This window comes from Candoia aspera, chromosome 1 (assembly GCF_035149785.1).
Source record: "Candoia aspera isolate rCanAsp1 chromosome 1, rCanAsp1.hap2, whole genome shotgun sequence".
Taxonomy (NCBI): Eukaryota; Metazoa; Chordata; class Lepidosauria; order Squamata; family Boidae; genus Candoia; species Candoia aspera.
This window is the reverse complement of record NC_086153.1, coordinates 145,642,856-145,665,852: the sequence shown is the minus strand read 5'-3', so window position 1 is coordinate 145,665,852 and position 22,997 is coordinate 145,642,856. Positions and strand designations below refer to the sequence as shown.

General features: G+C 40.4%; 2 protein-coding genes and 1 long non-coding RNA gene across 17 annotated transcripts in view; 2 read left to right on the top strand and 1 right to left on the bottom strand.

The window, feature by feature from the left end:
• Nucleotides 1-22,997, top strand: part of LDAH (lipid droplet associated hydrolase) — a 554,138-nt gene that overhangs the window by 509,963 nt on the left and 21,178 nt on the right. The window lies entirely within an intron of this gene.
• LOC134505421 (uncharacterized) lies at nt 2,924-14,998 on the bottom strand. Of its 2 annotated transcripts, none has more exons than XR_010068724.1 (3): nt 14,753-14,998; nt 7,505-7,684; nt 2,924-3,432 (listed from the first exon to the last, which is right to left on the bottom strand). It is a non-coding gene; the product is annotated as an uncharacterized LOC134505421 (long non-coding RNA). The 2 variants fall into 2 exon arrangements; XR_010068723.1 differs by lacking the exon at nt 2,924-3,432 and adding an exon at nt 6,218-6,336.
• PUM2 (pumilio RNA binding family member 2) overlaps nt 14,952-22,997 on the top strand; it is an 84,624-nt gene continuing 76,578 nt past the window's right edge. For 11 of the 14 annotated variants that reach the window (XM_063315034.1, XM_063315026.1, XM_063315087.1 and 8 more), the window contains exon 1: nt 14,952-15,096. Coding sequence is in view for 1 of the 14 variants with exons in the window: in XM_063315041.1 (XP_063171111.1) it covers nt 15,440-15,466 (27 nt within the window). In the remaining 13 variants the exon portion in view is untranslated. The other 3 variants (XM_063315065.1, XM_063315041.1, XM_063315072.1) reach the window with 3 other exon arrangements.

Below are 22,997 nucleotides of genomic sequence, written 5' to 3'. Positions count from 1 at the left end.
AACAAAACCACACACCACTAGCACTGGCAGCAACAAAATCAAATGGGGAAAAGAAGCCACAGTGGTGCCCTGGAGCCTAAGCTCCTGAAACTAACTTGTTCCCACATGCACCCAAATGCAAACCAACACCAGTACTCAAATAGAGATATAGCCACACTCCCATAAGGACCAAAACAACCCCAGATGTTACTGTTATGAATAGTACCAGTGGCTATGCCACAGCCATCACCACCCCATGGAGTCCACAAGGTGGGGGCACTTAACCATATAGTCATTAATTTCCATGGGAAAACAAATACTTACCCCACCCCCATGTCACTATAAGCTGTGCCAATCCCAGCCAGAAGGAAACTACGCAGACATAGCACAATCCCCCAGCAGCCTTCCATTTGGCATCAGCACTAGAGTTTTATGGACACTCTGGATTCTTCAGTCTTAACCATGTCTAGAGCAGGCAGCAGGCTTCAGAGACCCAGTAGAATCAGGTCCTTTCATACTTTCATGGAAGGCAGCCCATCATACTGCTTAGGGGTTCTGATCTGCATGATTCTCACATTGCCCAATTCTCACACCTCCTTAGTCCATCCCATTTTGGTATCAGTGCAATAGAACAGACCCTGGCAAAAGCAGCTTGCCAGGGATCACTTGACTATCAACATTCCAGCTAAGGTAACACCATTGGTGACTTCCAAGGATGAGGCTCAGATATTGGTGAGTGGAAGAGTGTTACCATGCTGGTTTTTGGAATGTCCCTCACAACATTCAGCAGATTACCTCCAAAATAGCCCCTTTAGTTTAACAGCAAGTCATCAAGGTATGTTGGCTGTGTGTGAGTGGCAGCGGCTCTGACCCTGTACAAGGTAGCTTTCAATATTACCTACTTTTCCCTGAGTACTATATGTGTTGTGGTTAAACAATTATGTATCATTTTCTGTGAGATGGTCTGTGTGCTAAATGAGTATCATGACTGCCATAAAATGGGAAACAAGAGGGAAGTTATTTAGGGCTTGGGGAGTGGGAGTATACCTTGGTGGTAATAGGGGTGGATTCCTCCCATGACTGCACCCTTGTATCAGGGATGCATGACTCCACATTGTAGAACAGGAAATGCTACTACAGCATGGTGCTTTAGGTTGTGGTGGATAACAATGTGTATTTCATGGGTGTTTTATGCAGAGGGTTCCAGTTCTTGTTGTGACATCAGTATTTTTGAGCTTTTGATTCACACTATGGCTTCAGAAGAAGGTCTTCCTATGGTAGACCCATTGGCTAATCAATGGGATGTTGGTTGGTTCCATTGTCTAGGAAATGAGGCCTAAGCCATGGCTGATGATTCCCTACCATTTACTCCACACCCCACAGCAGCAGTTCTTTAACTGCTACTGCAGATAGAAACACATAGTAGTTGAATGGATATCTGATTCCCTGAAACTGAAATAGATAAAAAATTAGCTCCAAAGGTTATTATTGCTTCTCACATTCTTCATAGTATCTATGAAAATGATGAGAATGTGTTGCTGGATGATATTCTCAGTTTGTCCTCTGATCATGCAGTGGCAAACTCCATCCCAGTGAATGGTAAGAAGAGCTGGATGCCCTTGCTTCTAAAAACTTTAAGCTAGTGATACCAATCATAGGAAGATGACAATGATCTGCTCCTTTGTGACAGAATCCATCTGGGACCACCGCTTGTGCGTGTGGTGTAGATGATGGGAAGGATATAGACTGCTGCTGCTACTGCTGTTTTCTGCAGTTTGCTGATTTTGACTGTGTACCTGAGTGCCAGTGATATATATGATCAAGTATTTGTGTGTGGTCCTGTCACTCTCTTTGTCTTGGTCTTGAGTTGCGTCATGCTCCTTGATAGACGTGTGGTTTGGAGAGAAAGAGCTTTTGCTTGTCTTTCTCCTTAAATGCTTTGCAAGAAGTGTGGGGACATTATGCCAGGGATCATTTTTGGCATACTGACAGTCTGTCAGATGGTGGGGAAAGATGGTGGGGGTGCTAGGCAGGGATCAGAGATGTGAATAAGATGGGTGGTCGCTGGAAGGCAGAGTAATTGAAAGGACAGGGTGAGTGAATAAGGATTCTAAGTCATCATTGGAATCAGTGCTTGAAATACTGTTCTTTGGTGGCCTTTTCTTTCTACTCTCCATTTTCCCTTTCTCTTTTCATATCCACTGCTGCTTGCTTAGCTAACAGGAGGCTGATATCATGAAACTTTGCCAGCATTTTCCTACTGCAAGAGTTCGTGGGAAACCAGGAATTTTGTGTCCAGTGTCTTCAAAACTGATTATTTTTTATACATACATCCCTGCCAGAACCACTGAACACTGACTGGGCCATTCCTGTTGCGGAATAAGGTCAAGGAGCATGTTCACACATATCACACTAAGCCAAAATCAAATGAACCACCTTTTGGCTGGGCATCCTTGCTTACAAAGGTAACACTATCACATGTTGGTGGAAGAGACCATAATGAGGGTCAAAGCAAATGCTTTATCACACCAAGCTAAAGAGCTGGTTTCATTCTGGCATTTGCAGGTAATGGATTAGGTGTCACATGAAGGAGTTTGTTTGTTTATTTCATTAGATTTATATTACCGCCACTCTCCCCCAAAGGGGGAGTTCTAAAATTCTGGGAAGCTACTCCAGACAAGCTATCCAATACCGGGCAGTTGATATATTTCTTACTTTCCTTATACAACCTAATCCTATGAATGTTTATGGAAATGTAAGGTCACTGAGAGTTCCGCAGAATTATAGCCTTTCTATACTTCCTCTTAGCTTTTCTTGGAAAAGCTATCTTTTCTAATGATTGGCCAAGAATTCTAAAATATTTATTTAGCAAAATGAGAAGCTTCTATGAAAGGCTAAATTTCCTTTCCAGTATTTATTCAACATGCAATCTGATCCTGGGCATATTTGTCTGGGCTATACTTATAGGAATATGCAGCAGATTAATATTTAAACTCATTTTTTGCATTCCAAGGACCAGCAATGCAAGTTTACAATAGGGTGTGCAGTTATCCAGTGTTCCAGCCAATCAGCCATGTCATCCTCTAAGATATTCTTTCTCTTGACCATGTTTTTTCATTTCTCCTGGCAGTCAGTCAGAATTCTGGGGCCATAGAAAACATTCACTCTTACTCAGGCTTTCTGCTTTTTGTGTTCTGCTGGTTGATATTTTCCCCTTAAGTTGATCTGCAGTTCTGCAAAACATGGGTTTCTTCATGACTCTTACCATATTTAACTGTGAGTAGTCTGGATAATGCTGTTGAACCATATAAGCAATGGTTCTCAGTTGTAAGCATGGAAGATAAAGAGCATATCTTCAGTCAGTCAGCTAAAAGGGACTGCTGGACTTATCTCCTTTCTCCATCTGCATCCACCTAGCAGTTTGCCCAGGGCTGGTTTACTTTTCTGGAAGTGCTGAAAACAGAATGGAAGATTCATCAGGGAAGAGCAACTTAACTTAATCTACATGGATAAAGTTTTTCTTTCTGAATGTGTTGAATCCCTTTTTAAAACAAATGAAATTGAAATGAATCCCCAGCTGCTTCCATAGACTTGCATTTCAGTGTTCTTGCTCATTACTACACAGAAGCCCATATTTCAGAAAATTGTTTTGTCAAGGTCACTATACTAGCAACTTCTACCTGGAATGTATTAGCTGGCAAGCACCATATTCTTGATAAAGGAATTTTCTGAAATGTGTTGGGTTTACACAATACATTATTTTTGTTTCTTATTGGCACTTGAGATATTCTCCCAGTTATGGCAGAGGTGAATAGCATTCAGTGCCTGTCCTCTTTTTCATTTGTTCTTCACTGAATAGATGGCTGGCTATATATTCTGAAATAAATTGCCTTGTACTTGAAAAATGAATTTATAATTTTAGCCTTCTTAAAAGCTGGAACTACTGGACACAGAAAAGGTAATCAGTAAACATATTAGCTGGGTTCACATATTGCACTAAGCCATGATTTGCTTAACCATGGTTTATTCAATAAATCACAATGGTTGAGTATGCATGACAGGCTAACTACAAGGTTAAAGTTTTATAAACCGAACAAGCCACTTCAGGCTTAGCATGAGAGCCTTTTTTTCTGTAAAGCACCACAAGACTCCAGTAATCAGCAATAGGAAAAATAAATAATATAAACAAACAAACAAAAAATCATTAAACTTTAATATAAAGGTATCTAAGCAAGGAAGGATTTACTTTAGAGAAGTCTAATTGGTACATATATTTCAGTGTCATTTTAGTGACAATTATTATGAGTGGGCCTCACATCTTGGTACAGAGTAGACGTAAGATGAGCTGGGACTACGGAGCTACACTTCGTAAAAGAATGGATATATTCCATCACATAACTCTTTAACGAATACAGTGGGTGGCATCCGACCTTTAGTGATTCTTAATAAAGGCACAACAGAAACACAGGGAGGAGAGTAACTCCCACTTCTAGGACAGCTAATTCTGGAAACCAGATGGGTACATTCTGTAGTGTTTCTGCTACAGCTAACTTCTTTTTGAAATGATCCCCTATTGCCATCTACTGGTCTAAACAGCAAAAGCTTAATTTTATGAAATGTCGGCAGTTTGCACATAGAATGCAGAGACTGTTTCCATATGCTCTGTAGTACTCAAAGAGAAGGAGCAGAAACCACAAAGGACTGTATCTTACCATTGGGCAGAGTAAGACAGCTCCCTTAAACAGTTTATTTGGATTATCACAAAAGGGCAAGAAGCTGTTAAATGCATTCTTATGGCTGATGAAGGGAAGCCTTGGAAAACTCCTTGTTCAAAGGAGAACAGTTGTACCAATGAAGAACTGCACCACAAAATTATAAAATCTATATACAATGAGATTTAGCAGTATTAGAAGATTTATGGAAACCCCAAATTTTGCAGGAGTACAAATTTAAGGAAAAAAATCAAAACCAAACAAGACCAAGATGGAAGACCCACTAAAAAACAGCTCAGATTGACCAATGACCAAGAGAGTATATGACTGTAGGAGAGGAACATTGGAAAAACAGGGGCAGTAAAAACTCCCTTGAGTCAAGCTTGATACCTGGTGAACACATGAACACATCCCTGTTGTTTTCTTAGCATTTCTATGGAAGTGGTTTGATTGTTTCCAGGATGTTTTTTTTTTTACTTCCTCTCCGCTCATCTCAGCTCAGTGGTCTCCAATCCAAGTATTGAATCAAACTCTGCTTGGCATTTTTTGAAATCAGACAGGGATGCTAGGTATTGCCACAGTGGGAAATTTAATGAAACCTTTTTGAATATATTCATGGCTGATAGGGCCAGTGGGCAACTCCAACTACATGCTGTTGCAGGTCCCACTTTTGTGTGTGTATTAGAGCACAATATATAATAGCTGTTCATTTTTACAAGTTTTTGAGGAAGACTGGACTATCACCCCCTATTAGCCTTAACTCTTTTAATGAGCTTCTATTTTTCACCCTATCCATTCTACATGAACTCCCTTACAATGAAACCCATTTCATTTCATTTCATTTCATTTCATTTCATTTATATTTATTTATTTACTTACTTACTTTTACTTTATTTTTGTATTGCCATAAAATTTGCATTGCTACCCCATCCAAAATCACCATTGGAGCAAAGAGAGAACTAGCTGGTTTCTGGGCAAATAGCAACTCAGCCTTCCTGGAAGTCAACTTCATCTTGTTTCTCCCCAGGCAAATCGTTACAGCACCAGGTCAAGGCTTCAACTACATCACTGCTTGGCCTGTGTTGGAGAGGTATATCTGTGTACCATCAACATATTGATAATATCTCATTTCAAACCAAGAGATGACATCTCCTGTTGGCTTTACATTAACGAAACTTGCTATTGCATATATCTAAATCTAAACATTTATTTGTGCTTACTTTTTGTCTTCATCTGAATCACCATTTTCCACAACCTCCATAAATGATGCACTGTAGCATCCATCATCATCAACTAGTATAGCGTGGCCATAGTGGGTGTTGTTGTTGAGATTGTGAATGAATGCACCTGGAGGTATCAGGCTGGGAAGGCTTCTCTACATCTGTAACAACTTTTCTACTTAGAGAAAGGATTGTGACATGTCCAAAAAGCACTGGGAGAAACTGCTATTCTGAAAGTTTTTACTTTGTCCTTCTCTGCTTCCACAGAATCTTTGCAAACTAGGAAGAAAGGAACACTTGCAGTTGTAATCAAGCTAAATAATGCCACTGATAAACAATGGTGGCCATAGCTGGTACTCTTCCACTGTTTCCTCGACAGCAGCATGCTGGGGTGGAGCCCTATGAAATTCTGAGTCACTGCTTCACTGCCCAAAGATTAAAAAAAAAAAAAAAGCACAGTTCTATTTTAAGGCATTTCTTGAACTACAGATGTTTCTACACACTGTAAAACTTAATGAGAAGTCTATTAATGCCAGGACAGCCATGCCTGAAATGCCAGGAGTTGGCAATTTAGTGAAAAAAATAATTTTAACCCAATTCCCAGTGAAACAATAGAAGCATTTCAGATTGAATTTACAAATAATAAGGCCTTGGAAAACATAGGCAAGTATGAGCCAGACCTCTCAGAACTATAATTAGGACATAACTCTGACAGAGATGCAAAGGACAAGCTAGTATGTGGCATCAGTGATGAAAAATTCATGACTATAGCCTGAACCACAGAATCTATCCTTTGACTCTGCTAGAAAGCTTCTCCAAGATATGGAATCACTAAATAAAAGTATACAGGCTTTACCAGCTAGCAAAAATAAAAATGAAGAGGCTATTAATGAATCTGTGAAATTTGCTGCACGGATAGCCCAGGTAGTATTTACTGTTAAAAACAGATGGTCCTCGATGCATATACGGTGATAACAAACTTTTTATAAATCAGATCTTCCAGCTACAGCAATCACCTGCTTCCTAAATTAGAGTTCTTTTGTAATATTAGTGTCTATGTAATATTACAGTCACTGGTCTGAGATGGGTGGCTATATAAATTGAATAAATAAATAACTAAATAAATGCCTTAGAATTAAGGCAAACAAGAAGCAAAGCAGTTAAGTTCGTGAGCTTCAACTGCTCTGTTGTAAATCTTCCAACAGAGACCAAGACAGAAATAAGGGCAGGCTATTAGAATCAGAGAGTCGGAAGGGCCCATAGAGATCATTGAGTCCAACGCCTTGCTCAGTGCAGGACTCACTAGAGCATCACTGGCAGATAACCATCCAGCCTCTGATTTAAGATCTAGTGAAAGAGAACTCATTATGTCATATGGCAGCCTGTTTCACTAACTGATAGCTCCTACAGTCAGGAAGTACTTTTTGATGTCTAGCCGGACTTTCCTTCTTTATAGTTTTAACTGATTGGATCTGATCCTACCCTCTGGGGCAATAGAAAATACATCTACTACTCCTATATGATAGTCTTTCAGATATTTAAAGACTGCTATCTTATTTCCACTTAGCTGTCTTTTCAGTAGACCAAACATACCCCAATATGTTCCTTGTTAGGCTTGGCTTCCAGGGTCCTCCTTGGTTGCCATCCTCTGAATATGCTCCAATTTGTCACTATCCATCTTCGATCTGTGGTGCCTGGAATTGGACATAGTATTTCAGTGGGATACGACCAAGGCAGAGGCAAGTGGAACAATTGCTTTATGTGATCTGGACTCTGTGTTCCAGTTAAAACACCACAAGATAGCATTTGCTTTTTTATCAGTTGTTTCACACTGCTGACTCACATTTAACCTGTGATTGAAAGAGACACCCAGATGTACTGCTGCCAAGCCAGGTCTCCCCCAACTTTAATATTTGTGCCTTACATTTTCCCCATCCAGATGTAGAACTTTTCATTTTACGTTCATTTCTACCCTATCATCTCACCCACTTCTCAATTCTATCTTTCTGAATCTTTTCCCCTAAACTCCCTCATCTAACTCATTGATAAAAATGTTGAACAGCACAGGGCCCAGGGAGTCCACTTGATATTTCCCTCCATTTTGAAATGGAGCCATTAATGAGTATTCTTTGGATACTGTCATTCAGCCAACTGTGGGTCTATTTAACAGTAGCATCATCTAGCCCATATTTTACTATTTTATGAAGGAGAATATCATGAGGCACTTTGTGAGAGGCTTGTCTAAGGATCAGGTACACAGTGCTGGTGGCAGTCCCCTGACCTAATAAGTTAGCGACTCTATCAAACAAGGAGGTAATATTAGTCTGGCATGGTATGTTGCTAACTGTAGTATGCCTATCCAAGTGCTCACAAGTACGCCCCTTGATAATCTGTTCGAGGACTTTGCCCAGTAGATACATTAAGCTTGCCAGTCTATAGGGTTCCTGGGTCCTCCTTATTCCCCTTTTGAAGGTAAGGATATTCTTTTCCTCCAGTCTTCTGAGATCTCACCAGTCCTCCAGGAGTTCTCAAAGGTCACCTGGAGTAGTTCTGAGATTGCTCTGCTAGTTCGTTCAGCATTCTGGGATATAACCCATCTGGCTCCAGAGGCTTGAATTCATATTAATTAATTAATTAATTAGTTAGTTAATTTTAATCATTTCAATTAGTTCTCTCGTTTTAACAAGTTCTGTCATAAACTGCCATTCCCTCCTTCCCTCAGTGGCATAACCATGATCAGCAAGGGCTGCCTTTCCTTTGTGGGAGAAGACAAGCAAAAAATAGGAGTTAAGCCTTCTCATCATCACGTATTACTAATTCATCACTCTCTCCTTGCAATGGACATACTCTCTTCACCTCTCCTTCTGTTACAACATTAACAAAAAAAGATTCTTTGGGTATCTCTTGCAAGCTTCTGCTCATTCTGAACGTTAGTTTTCTAACAAGTTCCTATGGTGACCAGAAACTTTTTTGTATTTGTATTTAGTTATGTTCCCCACTTCCCATTTCTAATATGTGCTCCTTTTTTTCTTGAGCATTTTAGAGAATTCTGCATGCATCCATACTGACCTCTTAGATTTCTCCTGATTTTCTTTCTTGTGGGGATTGTTTGTGATGCACTTCAGTATCTAATTTTGTAGAACTTCCCATCCTTCCCGGACACTTTTCTTCTTCAGGTTTATGCCACTGGATCCAACCTACTTTCTTTCAAGAGTTCACCAGAATTGGCTATTCTGAAGTGCTATATGCAGGTCTGACTCTTCCCTCTGGATATCACACATTCAAGGATAACATGATTACTTTCCACCAAGGTGTCAGCAACCTTCACTTCTTCAACTAATTCCTCCCTGTTGGTAAGGCCTAGGTCAAGTATTGCAGACCCCCCTGTTTTTCTTCCACCTTCTGATAAATGAAGTCAGTGAGAAAGGACAATAATCTGTTGGACCTCCGACTCTTGGCAAAGTCACTTTTGTTTATTTCTCTTTTATTCTTACCCAAATTACACAATTTGTAATTCTCTTACACAAAGATTTAAAAAAAACAAAGTCAGAGTTTTTGCCATGCAAAATATTTGTTTATATTTCTTTATTACTGGAATCTCTATGCTGCTCTACTCCAAAACAGCTCTAAGCAGCATACGAGAAATAAAAATTAAAAACACTGGAAACAGTGTCAATTAAAATATACTAAGATAGCACTAATCAGTGGAGGTAGATTATAATAACTACATGAATAAAAATATTACAAATAAAAAAAACCCTGATATATCAGTAGTGCAAGCTCACTGGAAATAATTGCAGGCTGAAAAGCCAGCTCATCTGAGAACAAGCTATGCGGCCAAAATCAGAGATCGATCCTTCCTTCCTTCCTTCCTTCCTTCCTTCCTTCCTTCCTTCCTTCCTTCCTTCCTTCCTTCAACTTTATTAGAATTTTAAACAAGAAAAATAAAAACTAACAGAAACTAATACTTAGAATAGAAGAAAGAAAAAAGAAAAGAAAAAAAAGGACAAAGCCAAAAGTGCAGGAAAAAAAGAAAAGGAAAAGTATAAAGAACTAACTTCCGATCTTCTTTTATAGCAGTTATAAGTATAAATGTAAATTAACCTCTTACTCTATGGTTACCACTTTCATTTTTTCTATAGTCCACTATTTTTCTAGTCATCAAAACCATATATTGTAAGTTCATTTTTTAATGTTTCACACAAAAGGTCCAAAAGGGGTTTCCAATTGGCATTAAACTTAGTTAACGTCTTTTCTGTGGTCAAAGCAGTCAATTTGGCCATCTCAGCAAGTTCCATCATCTTCACCATCCATTCCTCCATTGTGGGTAATGTTAAATCTCTCCACCTTTGTGCAAATCAGAGAAATTTCTAAAAGCCAGTCCAAAAGTCAAGCTGCAAGTTCATTCACAGAGCCAGTGGCAAGATATCACAAGGAAACCAGTCAGCTACTAGAATTGTTTCCAATGAAGGAAGGGGTCTGAAGTGTGTTCTTATATAGCTAGAGATCCTAACTTTGCCTAATTAAAGGAGTTAATCCCTCCCATCCTCTTGAAGAGGCATGCCAATCTCTGCTGTTTGGCCCTCTTTAGCTGGTGGCATGATTTATGGCTTGGCACTCCCCAAGGTCTGGGATTGACTCCTTGCTGTCTGAATCAACAGCCACCTCTTCTGAGTCTGACTCATCCCTCACAGGTGTGTGACAGCCTCAGAATCAGAGGAGCCAGTAACAATTACAGGTAGTCCTCACTTACCGATCAAAATTGGGGCTGGCAACTCTGTTGCTAAGCACCACGGTTGCTTAGTGAAAAATCACATGACTGTGCCAGACTTACCCCTCACTTCTCCTTCCATTGTTAAGCAAATCACAGTGGTCATTAAGTGTGACATCACGTGACCATGACTTGTGATTTCACTTCCACATCCTCCATTAATTCTGCTTGTTGGAAGCTGGTTGGGAAGCTCACAAATGGAGATCATGTGATCACAGGATGCTGCAACAGTTGTAAATCTGAGCCAGTTGCAAAGTGCCCAAATGGCAAGTGACAGTGGAACACTGCAATGGCTGTATATGCAAGGATTGGTCGCAAAGCTGTTTTTGTTTTCTAAAGATCATAACTTTGAATGGTTACTAAACAAGGCAGTCAGTAAGCAAGGACTACCTGTAGTTAGAAGACGGCTATTCAAAAAGTGGACATTAGTCATGTTGGATGAAGGTTCCAAGCAACATGTTAAGAAAAAAAGGAAGAATTAAACTTGGGGATGATGAACTTTTTTCAACAGAGGTAGGCTAGAAATTGGTAGTGGAAGCAATGAATTTATGCTGGTACTATTTTTTCCTGACTCAAGGATAAGGGGACTGTACTTTAACTGTATTCTGAGAAAAGAATTAATGCTTCCCAACACTTTGGTTACCCTGTCCATCTGCAGGACACTGAGTGGGTCCCTATTTTTTCAATTTTTTAAGGAAATCTCCAGTGGTGCTACTCCTCATAACCTAACTGGTTAGACCTCTCCTGCAATCAGCAGGCCCATGGCTACCACTTGCAACTGTTCAAACTAGTAAATGGTAACACTTAATGTTCCCTCATTGTTCTGGAAAATCCAATATTATTTGTATTACGTATCTTGCCACTTCTAGGACATAATTATTCATGTTTGGACTGGAAAGGAGTAGCTGTTATCTTTAGAATGTAAAATTAAATAATAATGCACATGCTAGACATAATTTAGGATTTGCACTGCCCTGCTAACCCTGGTTCTGCTTGTAAATAAATCAAAAGTAATTCCTCTATAGCTGGACTCCACAGCTGGGCTTTAGAAAATTTATTGGGCATACAATAACTAGGAAAAAGTAATGGGAGGGCCAGACAATCAATCCCCTCCCTCCCTCCCATATTTTGATTTTAATCTAATAAAATGCAGCCCTTACAAATATAAAATGTTTTTTTCTGCCACTCTAAAAATTACAGTTTGGTGGCCACAACTTCCAAAAGTTGTTAATCACAGGCTTTGAAGGGAGCTTCAGATCGCAACTCTATAGCTTCACCAAGCACACAGAGATAAATTATCACTGTGGCTGTGACCAGGATAATTTTTGATATCAAGGGCTACATGTCTCCCAAAGTTTTGGGTGCAGTTCCCAGAATCCTTCCCAAAGCTGCTGGCCATTTTATTTATTTATTTATTTTAAAAAATTCTATGCTGTTTCCAGTTAAAAAAGAAAAATCTCAAAGCAGTTTACAATTAACAACGCACGTTCGAATTAATGGTAACTTTTAATATGAGAGACACAGGAGGCAGCCATGAAGAACTGTAATTTTATAATTTTATCTTAACAGTTAAATGAAAAACTAAATATAATTTAATTTAAATGTGTTTCAAATATTGAATTAAATTAGCCTTGTGCCCATCCACCTCTTTATTGGTCAGCTCTCCAGTATGCTTTCCAAAGGCCAGTCCAAGGAAAGTTACATACTCTTGCTATATGGAAAAAATAACATAGTTATTTCCTAAAATGTGCTACAAGTCTTCTGTATCCCACTGCTACACTTCCCTCAGCCTGTACTGTTTTCACCGCTAATAGAAATCCTTCCTTTGTGAGAACTAAATGGAGCCTCTATGTTCAGAAGTACTATACAGTACTTTTTAATAAGTCTTGCTAAAACAAAACAGAGGAAGTTGTTGTTTCTGCATCTTCTAAGATATCCAGATAGATTTGATGAAATCAGGCACTGCACTAGCATATCTACTGGGGGGAGGTTGATTTTAATAAATTCAACCCCTTAACATCCTGTATGGACTTTATCCATCCAAATTTGACTTCAGTCTAACTACTGTATCAATGTTTCTGCAAGTCATAACTATGTGGTAGACTGTAATTGTATATCAATTCTCTTTCCCCATATATGCTTTATTTTAGCTGTATTTTTATTTTTTTCTACTTTTTTAATGATCTTAAGCATATATTTACCATTTTCAAGAACATAAGGAATTGTTTGAAGCCCTGAACCTCATAGATAAGGAACCAGAGGAATTGTGGAATGAAATCAAAGAAGTTGCTAAGGATGAATGTAAAAAGAGATTGCTAAAGACCAGGAAACAGAAGAAAGCAAACTGGATGTCAGAACAAATGCACAGACTTAGCTCTCTGGAAAAGTCTATAATAGTGAAAAAGGTGGAAGGAAAGAGAGGAAGAGGACAACCAACAGCAAGGTGGATGGATGCAATTACAGCAGCAATGGGTGCATTATTAAAAGACCTGAAGAACCATGTTAGGAACAGATCCTCCTGGAGAAAATCTATTTTTGTACAGTGGACATCAACTTCATGTCATATAATCAATAGTAAAGGAACCAGAATTTTAAAAAAGTACCATAGACTAGTGCTTGGTAGAGTAGCGATGAAAGCCTTGGAAAAGATATTCAGATACCATGACATGTCTATAAATACAAAGATCAGAATTGTGCACACAGTCGTAACACTCTTTGGAAGTGAAAATTAGACTTTGAAGCAGGATAGAAGAATTATTGCCACTTTTGAATTTTGTTGTTGGAGTTGGTGAGAATACCATGGATACCATGAAAACAAACACATGGATCATTGAACAAATCAACTCAGAGTTCTCACTTCAGGAACAAATGACCAGCCTCATATTATTGTATTTTGTATACATCATGCAAAGACCTAGCTCCTTTGAGAAGTCTGCAATGCTAGAAAAGGTGGAAGGGAAGAGAAGAGGATGACCAGTACCAAGGTGGATGGATTTGATTACAGCAGCAATGGTTGCACTGTTGGAAGACCTGAAGGGCCAGATCATCCCAGAGAAGGTATAGTATGTGGCTGCTAAGAGTCAACTCCAATTTGATGGTATATAATCAATCAACTAGTCCAGGGCCACAACTTGGTCTGTGTCACCCGGGGCAAACATGGATTCCGCGCCCATTTTGGCGCCCCCCCCCCCAGCTCAGCGCCTCGGGCACATGCCCCACTTGCCCCCCCTTAGTTGCGGCCCTGAATTAATCAGTAAATTGCTCCTGTATTTTCATTCTTTTCTTGTAAACTGTGCTAGAAAATGATTATAAGATGCCATGATTCTAAGATGGGGGAGAGTGAGAAATAAATGAACATGCCACAAGAATGAATAGGAAGAACACCCAGTGTGTTGCAGAAGACCCCGCTGAAGTGTGGCCCTGGACAGTTTTATTTTTTCAAATCATATGGCATAGCAGTTCGGTGTTCATGCTGCTTTTTTCTTGCTGGGAAATCCTTGTGAGGTCCAGCAGCCAGATGTGTAGATTATTTAGTGACAAGTCACGTTGCCCAAGGTCCACCACGAGGCTAGTCTACATTGCACCCAGTTGGGCTGAGAGAAAGTGACTGGCCTACGGTCACCCAGCCGGCTTTCATGCCTAAGGCAGGACTAGAACTCACAGACTCCTGGTTTCTAGCCCAGCACCTTAACCACTAGACCAAACTGGCTCTCGCCCTTGACAGGTGGTCAAGACGAACACTGCACAGCAATCTTGTCTGCCTGTTCTGAGGAAAGTTATTTCAGAACACTTGATTAAAAGGCGCCTTTAAATTTGTGCAGCTTTGAGTTTTCACGTCCTTTCCCTTGCAATGGCATCGCACTTCAAACTGACTGCAATCAAGGGCCGGAAGTCCTACTACACCGTGACGACCTAGACTCTTTGGTTTACGGCTTTGTTTGGGTGTTCCCCTCCCCCCCGCCGATGTTCCTCGTACGCACGCGCACACCGGACGCAAAGCTAGCGCCGTACGCTTCAGAGAAGTGCGCCTGGACGCACGCGTCCACACGCGCGCACGCTGTCAAGTCAACCATCCTACCTCCTTGTGCCGGGGTTCGCTGATGGGTCGGCGGCGCGCATGCGTGGTAGTGGGTAGCTGCCGCTGCCACCACCGCTGTGTATGTCCGTCCCTCTCTTTCTGTCTTTCACTCGCCATGTTGTGAGCTTTCTTCACGCTGACAACGACGGTGGCGGCGGCAGAGGTGGAGGTGGTGGTGGTGGAGGAGGAGGAGGGGGAGGGGCGGTGGCAGGAAGGCAAGGGTGGCAGGGAGGGGGCAATTGGGTCGTTATCGGCAAGAGTCTTCCGGGAGGAAGAGGGAGCCCCCTCCTTTCCGTGTCCGTTACAACAGACAGCGCTGCCCGCTCACCCCAGCCCGTGAGTATCCGGCCGTGGGAGGGAGCGGATGGAACGGAGGGGCAGCGCGCGAGGGAGGAGCGAAAGGGTAACCCCCCCCCCCCGCGCCTTCCCGTCCCACACAGCAGCTCACCCACGTTCTTTTGTTTCGGTCCCGGGGAAAGAGCGGCTGCAGCTGTCCGGGGCCTGGCTGGTGGTTGCGCGCGCGTCGCAGCCTCGCCTCCCCCCTCCTTTGTGTTGCGGGGAAGTAGGCCTGTTAGGCAGGCCCGGGCTGGCCGAAGCGAGGAGGAAGCCATGTAAGGAGGGGGGGGCGAGAGAAGAAAGGAGGCCGTCCGTGTGGGTGTGGTGGTTGGAACGAGCCAGTATGGTGCTAGTGGGAACGTTTGACCGGGTGGGTTTGTTTCCGTTTCTGTCTCATTGTTCTCGCTGCGTTCACGCAAGGAGTCGAAGAGGGTTTGGACGCGGCTTGCGTATAAACAGAAGAGATAATTTTGGAAGTGGGTGGCGATCTTTTTCATGGAAGGAGTGCGAGGGGACTGTTTGGGAGGGAAGTAGGGGGTGTTTTCGTTGGGAGGTGCGCTTCAGTTCTTCCAGCCCTCTGGTCTTTCCACGAAGCCTTTGGGAGATGTGTGGGGCAAAGGGAGGGGGATGTTGAACGAGGGGACATCATTTGCAGAAGGAAGTGTTTGAGGGCCTATTCTTTGGTGGGGAATCGAGCGACTGGAGGGAGGAATGGGGTTTTGGAGAACTGGTCGTGAATAAATACTTGTTCTCTTTGTTCCGGCGACAGGATTTGTCTCGGCATACTCAGGCTTTTTCTGCAAGTATTACACTGGAGTGCTAAAATGTCAAGAGTCTTAGCATGGGTCTTTTATCATGGGATCTGTATAGTAATTGATCACTTGCTTTCATTCTACTCTGTTGTTCATCTGAGAAAGGGTGAATAAATGCATGGAAAGGAAACAGTATTTGAAGTGGAGAGAAAAATCAGTGGAATTATTCTCTTCTACTGGAAGATTTGTGAAAGGGATAGCCTCAGTATTTTAAGGGTCTGTTGTAGTAATCCTAGTTCAAATAGAGATTTCCTTGTGTGGCTTCTTTGCCACTCTGAAATATAAATGCTCCTTTGGAGATGATTCTTTATAGGATAAATAATCATTCTTGGGAAGAAGATACACAGCAAACTGAACTTGGTTCAAAAGGACTCTATAAGCTGTTAATTTAGCCTTGATCTACTTAGCCCCATTTTTTGTGTTTGCATGGTATATTTGAACTATAAGATGACTTCATGAGTTAGGTTCACAGAACATGCTAGGCTAAAATATGATTGGCTAGTGATCGTAGTTTAGTATGTTGTGCTATTATATCAATTGTAGTGTTACCTGTAGTTGAAACACCCATTCTTTCAGATTTGTTTTTTTAAGATGAAGTTAAATGAAATGTGTAAGAAGAGTTTGTTTTGGTGTCTGTGGGGAAAATCTCTGGGCAGAGTAGCCAGATACTATAAATGATACAAGAAAGGTCAGCAAACAGGAAGTAGTGTTGGGAAATTGTGTACCAGTGGTTTTTAGTGTGTAAGACAAGATACTCAGTAGAAAGAAGCTTTGAAATATGTCTTGGTTAAAAAGTAAGATATTCTAATATATTTGTGATGCATAAAATCATAGGATGTGCAGATAAACATATGTTTGATTGTGCAATTTTAAATTCATGGAACTTAAATCTTACTGTGTAATGGAGAAACAATAGAACAAGCAACTAGCATTTGTTTAAGTTTGGATAAATGCAGTTCTGAATAGCATTTTCCTTCTTTGTCTTTAAGATAGTAAATATTTTTGTAAGATAAATATGCAGATGAGAATAAATTTGATTTTAATTAATGTTGCAACCAGAAAAAAAACCCTTTGTCAGAACTCTGGATGTATATCACTTTCAATATATATTGAATAGGGCAATTCAAACTGTTTAAAATGATTAGTTTCAACAATGCATTTTATTGTACATTTTATTGAAGAATCTAGATTCTTGTTGTTGTTGCAGGTACAAGCCAGTGGGACAGAATGTATAAACATACACATCTGTTCACACACACCCCTATAGGGTTTGCCTATGTCAGAAAACACTAAGTTAGTTTGGAGATTCTTCATGATTCAGTATCTTAAAACTTCATACTGGTAAAAAACAAAACAAAAACAAACAAGAACACATTTTATGGATTGTATCCAGAATGATGAATATTGAGAGTCAGCCACCTCTGCTTTCTACATAGAGTTCTGTTTGGAGTAGCATTTGAAAAGCTGTCTCCAATTAATGCCCCCCCCCCAACATTCTGTTCTGGTGCTATTCTGGCTCTTAGGGGATAGAATGGAAGGGAGAGTTGGGAGGGGAGATGCTACCCTACATTCACCATAATTTTGCACTCCAGTCTGTGTTGACAGGCTATTTTCAAGAAGCACTCCTGTACACAACTCATGGGAATAAAAAATGGCAGGGCTTCAGTAGCTGATATTTTCTGTGTACTAAGCCTGGGACTGGAGGGGAGAAAACATACTGCTAAAAAAAAACCCCACTGACTATGAGTGCCCTTAGAGTTAGTACTCACATCAATCACATCTTTGCAGTCACTGCATCCCCATATTATTCAAGACATAGAAAAGATAGTTTTCTGGTGGTAGTGGGGTCCCTTTTTCCTCGTAGGGATGTAACAGGGCTTGTGGCTCTGCCAAGATTGACCCTACCAATGACAGTCCAGAAAAAATGCTGGGCATTGGTTTATGTCTTCTTTTACCATACATACACTTCATTTTATTTATTTTTCAAATTTCTATCACCGCCCATCTCTCCCGAAAAGCTTTGTTTTCTATCATGGTACACAAATGAAAGGAAGGGGACTCATGTAGCTTTTTTGGCTAGAATTCCCACAAAGAAAATGTACATCCCTGCTTAGGATTAGTTTGGAAGAGAAAAAAAAATAGCATGAAGGACAGAGGACTTGAACAGGCAAAGAATGCTGCATGTGGACAAACAACATTTAATAGCTTACTTGCTTGATCAGTATCATTGATGTCAGAGGCAAAAGCAGAAAAAATGCCTCATTGGACTAAAACCCATACTGCAAATATCAGAAGACAGTTTCCATGTCCTTGGACATGACAGACATATAAATGCCAGGCATATGTTGCTCAGCCTCAAAATCTAATCATGTACGCTACAGTCATATGAATTGTAGAAGGAGCCCTTCTGGAATCTTCTTAATCACGGAGTGGGTTTTTCTGTTCTGTATGGAACTAAGTGTGCTATAGATCATGTTACTGTGGAGAGCTGTCTATGAAGAGCAAAGTATAAACTGAAGAAAGAACAGTGTTCAGCAGTTGCATGGTTCCTGGATGCACAGTGGATTAATTTTTGGTCAAGAAATTAGAGGAAAGCGAATGATTTCACCAACATTCATTGCCAATATTAAAGCCTGTGGTAGATATGGCCATGTACCTTTCCTGTTTGCAGAGTTGATAGTGGTATGCAGTTAAATTATAGATTGGTCTATTTTTTTACATCCTGGCTTTGATACTGCAAAGCAAATAAGGGTCATAGCTGTTTGGCCTACAGTTGTAATTATTAGAGTGAAAGATCTGACTTTTGCCACCAGAAAGCCCACCTATGTTGAAATACATCTCTTCTGGTTGAAGGCTACTGGTTTTTTCTGATGAGGGTAGGAACATTAAAATGATATTGTTTGGAGAAGAGTTGATATATATGGGTAAAGGTCTTGAGAAGAGGGGTAATTCTAGCACTTTTAAATATTTAAAACACTTTTTTCTGATTCTCTTGCTTTCCTATCTGGAACATTCTGTTCTCACCCCACCTATTTCCACAAATAGAATGTAGATTTATTGTTTGGATGTATATGGAGCCCAAAGATTGGTGCTTAGAATTCTAGGATGAGAATGCCTCATAGTATACAGTAGCTGAGTCCTTTTGTATGTTTTGATTTTAGGTATTTTCTATTACAAAGTTTCTTTCATTGCTTCCTTCGCTAGAGTTTTTTCTTATATATACAACTGTGAGTCCAGAATAACAGTTTGTGCAGAATGCCATATTTTCTGAATTATGGATTCCATGTCCAGGCTTTAATAGGACCTGTAGTATACTGCTTTTGGATGCTGAATTACACCATTCTGATTCTTTGGGGCATAAGGATGTGTAAAACTCGCTGATTCAGGAAAGCAACATTCTGGAGAACTCTAGAATGCTCTGTCCCTCATCTTATTCTAGGTGAAGAGAATTCAGCAATTTCTGGAAGTAAATCCTTCAAACTGAAAGTTTGGGATACTTCAACTCACTTCTAGTTCAAATTACTTTTGGAAATCAGCAGACTAAGAATAGCATGGTCTAGAGGTAGATCTATTATGTTTCAGGCTGTTCTGTTCTTGAATTACTGAGTTTAGTATGTCCCTATTGGGATAATAACTTTGTAATTATTTTTCCATATCCATGGAATTTATGAATTTGCCTTGTGCTAATTCTCTCATTGGTATGAAGACTTACTGAAATGGAAGAATCTGGGAGAATACAGGTAGTGCTATAAATGTGATCCTCTGTTGACACCTGTATTGTAGTTCTGTCATATTTTAGGTTTTCATTGGCACAATTATACCAATATAATTTATCTTCTATAGTATCTTTAATACTGTAACATAACATATAGATTTCATCTGGAGTATCTCAGCTGCCTGTTTATGTCCATTCCCACATTTCATAAACTTGAAGCATATTTTGAATGTTTCAGATATGTGAACTATGCTAGTTTTAAGAGTTTGTTGAATATTGTTAACATAGAAGACAGCACTTTTTTTCAGGCAGATTGAACCATGTGCAATCTCACAGGAGCCAAAAAAATGAAGTGTGCAGATGGCCTGAGTTCCAAGTGATGTTTTTGTGGACCTGTGACAAAAATTGATGGAGCAGAGGTTTGTTTCAAATTCTCATTATGCCCTAGGACAGAACACTTAAAATGGTTCAACTTTCATTCTGAGGATGCAACTCCTTTGAAGCATTCTGATGGAGTTTTTTAAACTGGAACAGTTTTGTCCTAAGCTTGTACACTCATATAAATAAAAACTAAAATTAAAAATAGCTGAATTTTTGTAGGGTTTTGTGACCTTAAGAGAATATGACCATTCCCAATATTTTAAAATTAAACTTTTTAATGTTAAGAAATTGTGGGTGTCTTGTTGCTGGCCACTCTTACAGCAGAAATATATTAGCAAGGTTTATATGCATTTGGTTCTGTGCCTATTTGTTTAATTTGTATTTGAATCATTAAGTTATTTTGAACAAATTAATGAAGTTCTGAATAGAAGAGAAACTGGAGAGGCATACTGGTTATAGCAGATCACTTGACAAGGTCATAGTGATAAATGGAAACCATTATTAAAGATTTCCATTTACGAGTTTTTTATTTTAAGCTAAAATATCACTGCTCCTGCCTTATTCATGATAGGGAATTTGGATTAATTGTAACTCAGTATTATTTGATTTTACTCTGTAGTTCCTGTTACAGGGACTTGGTCCCAAATCTGGGTTTCCATCTTAGTCTTGCAAGTTATTATTTTTTTTCCTAAACTGATAACTGTAGTTGAGTGATATAAAAATAATCCCCCCCCCTTTTATTTCAGCACTGTTACTGCACTCATTTTAAGGTTTTGTGTAGGTGAAAACACACAACTTCTAACAGGGTAGTACTGTTTAGTCTCTGAAGTAAAGTACAGAGTTTTTATACTTCAGTATTAAAGTTGCTTCAAAAAGTATATTCTAGTTAACAATATGCAGAAAAAAATCCTTTTAAAGTGTTTAAAATGTTTGCCCACAGATAATACAGTAGGAATGCCAGTTTGGTCTAGTGGTTAAGGTGCTGGGCTAGAAACCAGGAGTCTGTGAGTTCTAGTCCTGCCTTAGGCATGAAAGCTGGCTGGGTGACTTTGGGCCAGTCACCCTCTCTCAGCCCAACTCACGTCACAGGATTGTTGTTGTGGGGAAAATAGGAGGAGGAAGGAGTGTTATGTATGTTTGCTGCCTTGAGTTATTTATAAAAATAATAAAGGCGGGATAAAAATAAATGTCAAGCGTGAAGATGATAGTGTCATGGACTGGGGATGTTTTGCTGCCTTAGGATCTGGACAGCTTGAAGGAAGCATGAATTCTGGCTTATATTAGAGAATTCTACAGGAAAAAATGGCTCTTCTTGGTCACCAGAAGAAGGAGCCAACAGGAAGGATTTAACTTCACCTTTTCTAGCTAGAAGACAGCTTAATGTTCTTTGCCATCTGGTGACAGCTAACCCCTTCTCAATCTTAGTTCTGCCTTCTGCAGAGGAAGAAAGGCTTTTCCCCCTTGGTTCCATTTTCAGGCCTAGGGGTTTAAAAAGAAAAAAAAAAGATGGGAGGAAGGAAAATAGGCCTTTTCAGAAGCACAGTGTAAGAGGTAGCAAACAGACAGCTTCAACATCAGTACTTCCTGCTCCTTTGTCTCCAGCCATGTGGAGCCAACTAATGGAAGGTAACTGTGTTAGCTGCAATCAGGCCAAGAGAGTCTGTTGGGGTTCTCTCCCCCCCCCCCAATCAAGTGAGCAACAGGCAGAGAAGTTCATGCCCCCTCCAATTTTTGTGTGTTTAGCCTGCTACCATTTCCTGTGTGCCTCTTGCCAGAGTCAAGCATATTGACTGGGGGACAGCACTAGCTGCAGAAGGCCTACTTTCCCTCCCATCACAAGCAACAGAGAATCATATGGCTCAATGCTCTTGGGCCTGACTGCAGAGACATACAGGCAGTTTGAGTGACCAGTTCAGTAACACAGTTGGCTTCAGTTGTGGTGCCCTTTGACGGACCTCCCCTCTCCAAAAGGAGCTGGCAGATGGATGTAGATTCTTTTTCCAGGTAATCTCCCATCCAGTGCTGGCTTGTGGGTGGTGGTAGAGATTCCAGTTGTCTGCAACAGAAAACCTCTCTCCCCCCCCCCCCCGCTAATATGTCAAGTGGCAAGATGAAGACACTAAATTAGAGGTGCTGCTTGCAGAGGATGTGGGCTTGGCTATGGCTGAGGCTCACTTGGGGCTAGCTAGGCCTAATGGATAGCCCAGAATTATGGGTTAGGGCTATCCTTAGGGCTAACATGACAGAATAGTCACAGGAAGGGAAAGGCAAGAGACATAGTAGGAGCCAACAGAGAGGAGAACAGGAGTAGTAGGAGCTTCTGTCCAAACTCAACACTGAATGCCTTAAATGGAAAAGAAAGCCCTTCACACAGTGCACCAATGCAAGGTCCAAGGAATCAAGCACATGGGCCAAAGGCTGCTTCTCAGAAAAGAATAGCTGTGTGATGAAGAAGCTGGAAACACATTCTGGCACAAAGGTTCCAGAGGCTGTTCAACTCAGATGCCTACAATGTGAAAGTCAAAAAGTTGGCAGAGTGCTACAGCTTACATTACTAAAAAGATCAGAGAGGTGCCAGGCATATCCACGCCAAACTGGGGATTGCCTCTTCCTGATTTTTTCCCCTGAAATAATTAGTAAGGAACGGGTGGAACCAGCGAAGAACAGAACTCTGTCTTCCTTGTTTGACGAGTTTTATTTCCTGTCTGGAGAACATATGGACTGGATAAAAAGCTGGAACAGAATTTGGGATGTGCAAGGGGCAGGAGAACATAGTTTTGCATAAGGATTTCATATTTACATTACATACAAAAGATAATGAAATAGCATGTATTAAAATGAATAGATATACTTGAAATTTTATTTGTTAGAATGGTTAGTTCAGTTTTTCAGTTGTGCTGTTTTTATTTATGTAGAAGTTTCCCAATAGTAAACTCAGTTCTGCATTTGGAGTTTGTATTATTTTTTAGTGTCTTAACATTTGAATGTGGCAA